Raw genomic sequence first — 7,248 nt, 5'->3', positions numbered from 1 at the left:
CCGCGACGCGTTCAAAATGTACAGAGCAAGGACCCAAGGACCGCCGAACGCAATGCCTGAACCAAATCATGCCTGAATCAATAGTCCTTGGGCCGGACGAGATATCGGTACCGAAAAGGCGGCAAAACCTTACCTATTTTAAAGTGTTCATAGGGTCAATATAAGTTAATTAAAATATGATAGACTTTCCATAGGAGCAGCTTTTTATATTTGTTGACTGTTTGTTATTTTCCTCTATAGGCGGATTTTCATCAGTTCCAAAAAGAACACAGACAGCCAATAGCACATTAAAATTTCTATAACACTCTTTTTGGACATTCCTTTTTATAAATTAAACAAACCTGTGTCCAATTAAATTAGTTGATGAAGTGGGTGTGGCCTATTATTTTGTGGTGGAGCAGTTCTTTCAGGAATCAAAGCTGAATGGGACACAGCTGTCACAGCTGACTGGTAAGATAAATCCAACTTTAAATGTTACTACATGTTAAGGGTTATGAAAACACATATACAATATATATGTATACACATGTGCATGAGAATTTAAGAAGCATATTTGATTGTTTAGAGACATATTTTGTTACTAACTGTATGTTTCATTGCATAAGGGCAATAACGTAAGGCATCATGCAGGGGTCCTAAAAGTGAATTTGAACATTAGCCATGAATAGCCGATCTACAAGCTAATGTAAAAACAAAATATTGATTTATCTATTTCAGAGAGTCACGCCATCATAGAGCAGTTCTTACAGGAATCAAAGCTGAATGGGACACAGCTGTCACAGCTGACTGGTAAGATAAATCCAACTTTAAATGTTACTACATTGATTGATTGATTGAAAACTTTATTAACAGATTGCAGAATGGGTACAATACAGTACAGCTCAATATACACAATTGTTAAGGGGATGCAGACCAGAGAAAGACTTTCGTCTTGTTTACATCAGGGTCCCCCATTTTCAATTCATCAGGACATATATGACATACATGACATATAGATAGTCAGTACTGCTACATCTATACATTTATGACATACCAGATTTGCAAATACAGTACTGTTTGTGATACAGAAGGAGTCAAGAAAAGGGAGTATATACATTTGACGTAGAAACTGTAGGAGTCAAGAAAAGAGAGTATATACATTTGACGTAGAAACTGTACATTGGAGGAGGTTGGGTGGGGGGGGGTTGGGTACATTGGGATATTGACAACCATACTGGGTAATTTACATTGGAGGTGGTTGGGGGGGGGCACACTGTATAAACAAGTAAAACTGTACATTGAGGGGGGGGGGGAGGAGACACTGTACAAACAAACAAAATTGTACATTGGACTATTGACAAAACCATACTAGGTAAATGACATGTTAAGGGTTATGAAAACACAATACAATATATATGTATACACATGTGCATGAGAATTTAAGAAGCATATTTGATTGTTTAGATACATATTTTGTTACTAACTGTATGTTTCATTGCATAAGGGCAATAACGTAAGGCATCATGCAGGGGTCCTAAAAGTGAATTTGAACATTAGCCCTGAATAGCCGATCTACAAGCTAATGTAAAAACAAAATATTGATTTATCTATTTCAGAGAGTCACGCCATCATAGAGCAGTTCTTACAGGAATCAAAGCTGAATGTGACACAGCTGACTGGTAAGACAAATCTAACTTTTTATTCTTGGGTTTAAACAAATATATATATATATATATATATATATTTGTTTGTTTAGAGACTTTTGTTTGTTTAGTGCTACTTTAGAAGTGCATTAGCGTCAGATTTCAAGCTAATTAATGTAAACTAAATATTAATTTGTCTATTTCAGAGTGTCACGTCCTCGTGAAAAAATGAATCCAACTTCAGTCGTAGGCAGCAGCAAGGTATGCATCATCCACTGCTCTGATGGGATTTCTGACTCAAACCTGGTGTCACCCCAAAACATGGACTCATGGAAGTCCTTGCTGAGGGCAGCAGAAATCAGACATCATATCCCAATTTTGGACATAGCCAAAGACTTGTGTGAAGGAGAAATTCCAAAAGTACTGTATCATCGCCGATGCCGTAGCATCTTCACATTGAAAAAATCACTAGACACTATCACTCTAAAAACAGCATCTGCCTCAAAAACAGCATCTGCCTCTGTAGCAGCAGAAGAAACTTCTAGAAGACCATCTAGAGATGCACCAAGCAAATCAATAGTGTATGAAGTGAAGTGTATCTTCTGCGAAAAATCAAGCAAGTATATGAAGGGCCAAAACACGAGGGAACCTCTCATACAATGTTCAGAGTTGCGCGCAGATGACATGATCAGAAAAGCAGCAGTCATCAAACTGGACCAGAGAATGCTTGCTATCACTAGTAGAGAGCTTGTTGCTGCTGAGGGCCAATATCATAGGTCTTGCTACCGTGCATACACATCTCATATTACATCTGGGAAGCCTGCTACCTGCTCTAAGTCAAGGAAAGAAAGTGGAGATGCAGAAAAACAGTATGAGGTAGCAGAAGAAAAAGCCTATGACGAAGTGTTTTCATACATTAGGAATGAACTCTTTCCCAATCCAGAAGTAATACCCATGACATACTTCTCATCAAGACTAGAATCATCCATGAAGTCTCTTGGTGTCAGCCAGATCAAGGACTCAACTAAGAAACATATCCGCCGTAGGATGGAAGACGAGCTTGGCGGATCCATCCATATCTTTCCTGATGAAAATGGAAAGCTTCTTCTATACCCAGACAGCCTATCAAGGACTGAGCTTGTCAAAACAGTATTGTCCTTGAAAATAGAACTGCAACATATCAGATCAGTGAACCCTGATGATGCTGTAACAAAGGCAGCTTTGCTGATGAGAAATGCTATTAAAAAACAAGACACCAAACAAGTGTGGCCACCTGATGTAGAACAAGGTGAATTCTTAATTCCTGAATCCATCACTCAGTTCTTGCAAACACTACTGAGTGGAAACTGCAACAGCCCGTCTGAAAGAGTAAAACGACTTGTCACCTCCTTTGGTAGTGACTTGGTCTTTGCAGTCACATGTGGCACATCCTGCAAGTGTGTGAGGTCATGCAAACTACCTGAGTGCACATGTCTCAAGAATGGGCTGAAATGCACAAACCTGTGTAAATTACAAACCTGTGCCAACCAATGCAGTGAGGAGGAGACCCCTGCACAGCTGACAGACTCAGATACTGATGATGATTAAAAAAAAATCTGAAGTACCCTGTTGGTACCCTAAACATAGGGACATATACATAAAGATGGACATAAGGAGGGACGGACATTGGTGTTCCTTGGAGTGGTTGCACCACTCAAAAAAAGAAAGAAAAAAGTAAAATATGCACAACTGTTTCCTTTCCTTTAAAGTAATGATAACAAGGGGCTAGGTAATTGAACCTCTGTGACTCAGTGATGTTATGACATTGTAACATATTTCTGTTATAGCTGATACTGTATGTCACCTGTGTTTTGGTTTGTGCTGATGTCATAACTAGGATTGCCTTTTTACGGTCTACTTTACACAGGATGATTGTATAGAGTGTATACATCTGTATACTTTATTTTATTTTGTTGACTGTGTTGGCTCCTTGCTCTGCAGCAGATTATTTTACATTATTTTTGTATCATATTAAAGTTGTCTTGTGCTCCTATTCGTCTGAAATTACTATACTACTTCTATGTCCTGTATCTGTATCCCTGTGGGATCAATGAAGGTATCTAACTCTAAAACCAATTGAATAAGGTATTGAGAAGAACAATATAATTTGTCAAAAAGGTTCCTTAATTAGACAATATAGATTGCAATTATTTAGTACTTAAGGGTTTATTACAAGTATCTGTGGCTGGCTAATAGTTCAACACACCCAAAGGAGATGATATAATGAAAGAAGATGATTTCCAGGGAAGGCACTTTTTTGAATATACAATTTTCACAGATTTGAGGTATAGTGCAGAATTTTGGCTACAGAAAGAGTCATTTTCAAGATAGAAAGGTCATCTTGGGCTTAAATTGAAGCTTAGGGATATGGGACGTTTTCTATATACAAGTGAGGCAGTGATATTCACCGTAATGTGCTGGAAAATAAACATCTTTGTTGTTATTTGTTAAGCGGACAGTATATTTCTTTGTTTCTGTGGATTATGCAGGTCATATTTAACAATACAATGGTAGCATGCCCCAAAATACTATTCTGCTACTTACCCCTATGTGTCAAGATACTACATGACAAATTTTAGACTACCAAGTCGATTTTTGTAATTTTAGTGAATTAATGTATGCCTTTACACAATTTCGCCAGAGCCATATACCAAAAAGGGGGGTTTGAGGTGATAACCACTAAAAAGCTGCCAGTCAGCAAGGTCTATCATATCAAAACCTAATCTAGGGATGTATAGGAATATATAGGAATAAAAAAAATCACAACTAAACGTTGCCACCTCACCGGTACCGACATGTCATATCTGAGCACTTGGCCCAAGGACTACAATTTGTCAATCAGTTTTTAAACAACCATTAAGTGAAACAGTTACTGAATAGAATGAAATACAAGGAATGGTTGAATAGTGCAATTTTATGAGATAAGTACAATGACATCTCCCAATATAAATGTTACAACATTGGAATGAATGAATTCCAACCTTTGCAGATTAAAATATTGGAACAGCAAATACAGCAAGGTTTATGCATAAAGCTCACATGCCCTTGCAAATATCATCAAGTACTGCTAGCAGACAGTGGAAGGTAGCTTGGAGGACACAGTCATTGCTGTCAAAAAGAAGTCCCACTAGATTGTTGACACAGTATTATGGTTGGTTCGTACCACTCCAAATGCACACACTGTTCTCCTTTATACTATGAAGGTTGTCCCTTTGGAAATACATGAGCATATAGTGTGGTTAAAAATAGTTGTTCTTTTGACAGGTAAGCTCAATACAGCAGTTCACACAATTGTCCAATGAACTGACTTACTTGAATTTCAGTGCAGTTGTACCAGACTGGTGTGGCTTATGACGAGTTAGGTTTTGATAATACAATTTCTTTACATCATCATTTTTTTATACTAATAAACAGTTATGCATTACAACCATAGAAAAAGGCAAAAACGAAATAATAATAAGTTCATATATTAACCTCTGCAAAGAATATACCCTTTCCCTTGATGAGTACACTGCTGAATGAATTTGACGACTGAATTAGGGGTGGATATTGTCTGTAAATAGGAAATTACTGTAACAACAAAAACCGAATACATCTCGAGTGCAACTCACCTTTAGTAGTAACATTTTTGCTTTAAGTTATCTTACAACTTTCTCTCCCAGTCAAGTTATCTATGCTTCCGCTCGTCTAGTGTGCAACGTCAGTCAGATGTCATCCAAATATTTTATACAACAAACCGTTTGGTCTGGATTTGCAAACAGCTTAACCATACAATATAACCTATAATACATCTTGCGCACGCTCACTTTCCATAGAAATAAAGTTAATTCAAACCGTTTAAGTCCTTTTACAGCATACTAAAAGATTCCTTAAGGCTTCTTCATACATACACATAACTACAGTCCAAGCCAGACAACACACCTCAAGTTTCCATAGTTAAAGAACCCACAATATGTTTATAGCAAGCATGAGAAGAAAAAAAAACTCTATTTTAACGAGGCAATAGAAAAAAAATGACCACAAGCGGGCGTGTCATCAGTGAAATTCAATGAATAAAGGAGAGATGGTACTTCAATCACAAGCTGCTTGAAAACCATTTTGACCACCCAAGTAAATCATTTAATGACTCGTCTCCTCTCGCAGGCACAAGGAAATGGAAGAACAGTTCCTAGGTGTGGTGGTGACTCACTGAGAACACTGCTTTAAAACAATGTTGGCCATTTCTGGCAGCATCAAAGCCACCGATTTAACATCACCAGGATCGTAGGTTGAAGTTATTTATTAGTAAGGAAAACTACACATACTGTTATCCACCTGGTGTTGATGCAATGCTAAACGCTCATAACTAGGCCTTTATTTATGTGCACGACTACAAAACAGGACAGCGGAGGCCTCTGAGAGACTGTCTGATCGGAAAACTGGAATTCCTGAATTGTAAATAAATAAATATGACAATGAATGGCGTAACAAAACAAAAAAATAAGACAATAGTCCAAATAAAAATAAAGCTATGGTATAATAAAGTATTACTTTGCTCAAGCACTTCTGTGCTGATGGGAGAATGCCAAATGTTGGCAGCAATCGTTAAGAAAAGACAAAGTAAATAATAATGGGCTAGGGAGGTAAGAACTAAAATAAAAAGTGCCCCTGTGGATAAAACTCCACTCTCCCTCCATGAGCCTGAGAGAGTTGTTGCATTATAAAGGCTGGGCCTCCTCTGCTTGGATATCATTTTCCACCACGTTGTTGTTCAGAGGCGCTGTTGTTGACGACGACGATGATTTGGAGACGTCGTCCTGCACCCCGAGTCGTGCCAGTTCCTCTTCTGCTTTGGACAACGAGCTGATGGACTCGTGCACAGTGACCGTGTGCTCCTCCATCTGCTTCTGGAGGCTGTCCATCTCCTCCCTGGGGGGGGGGGGGGGGGGATGACAAACAATGCACAACTGAAACAAAGAGGCTGGATATAGGAAGAGGGAAGACAGGCAAGGAAATGAATGAGAGGCCTCACTGAAAACTGTCATTCACATCACAGTGAAACTGCCATGTGCAATAGCAAACTGCTTAAATATCAGGAAGGTCAATCTCATTGTCGTTTCTCAATTTGATCTAGCCGGATCAATAACCTAGCTTACCGTCGTCGTTTGTACACCGTTAAAAAAGGTGAAATACATAATCAGTATGCACCCAACATATAACATCATCAGTATGCACCTAAAATATAACATCATCAGTATGCACCCAAAATATAACAAATCTGCTGAATGTCATTCCGAGTTTAAAATATCAATGTTTCTAAGACCCTAAACATGGCAAATCTGTTGCTCAATCAAATAAGCCTCCTCTACTTTTACTGGTATAAGCAATTTTATGTCTCACTCCTTCATTTGGTCCCTTGTCTGCTTCTTTCCCCAGAGCTGGGATACCCATTGCAAAACATATACTTATTTTTTTTGATCCACTTTCTCCTTATTTTCTATTTTTCTCCCATCCCAATTTCATATTTCCAATTCTTCCCTCCCCTGTCTTGAACGTTGCTAGACTATGCCTCCCACAGGTCGTTGTAGTGAGGATAGAAGCCTTGCAT

At 38.4% G+C, this 7,248-nt stretch overlaps 1 protein-coding gene across 3 annotated transcripts in view; it reads right to left on the bottom strand.

Moving 5' to 3' along the window:
- Positions 1-4,563: 4,563 nt before the first annotated feature.
- The window catches only part of golga3 (golgin A3), a 73,289-nt gene continuing 70,604 nt past the window's right edge, over positions 4,564-7,248 (bottom strand). For all 3 annotated transcript variants that reach the window (XM_084337984.1, XM_084337985.1, XM_084337986.1), the window contains exon 25: positions 4,564-6,569. In XM_084337984.1, coding sequence (XP_084194110.1) covers positions 6,359-6,569 — 211 coding nt within the window. In that variant the 3' untranslated portion in view covers positions 4,564-6,358. The remainder of the gene's footprint in view (positions 6,570-7,248) is intronic.

The sequence above is a fragment of the Notolepis coatsorum genome, assembly GCF_963971535.1.
Source record: "Notolepis coatsorum genome assembly, chromosome: 2".
NCBI lineage: Eukaryota > Metazoa > Chordata > Actinopteri > Aulopiformes > Paralepididae > Notolepis > Notolepis coatsorum.
Note: the sequence above shows the minus strand (reverse complement) of the source record. Positions and strands in the feature narration are given on the sequence as shown.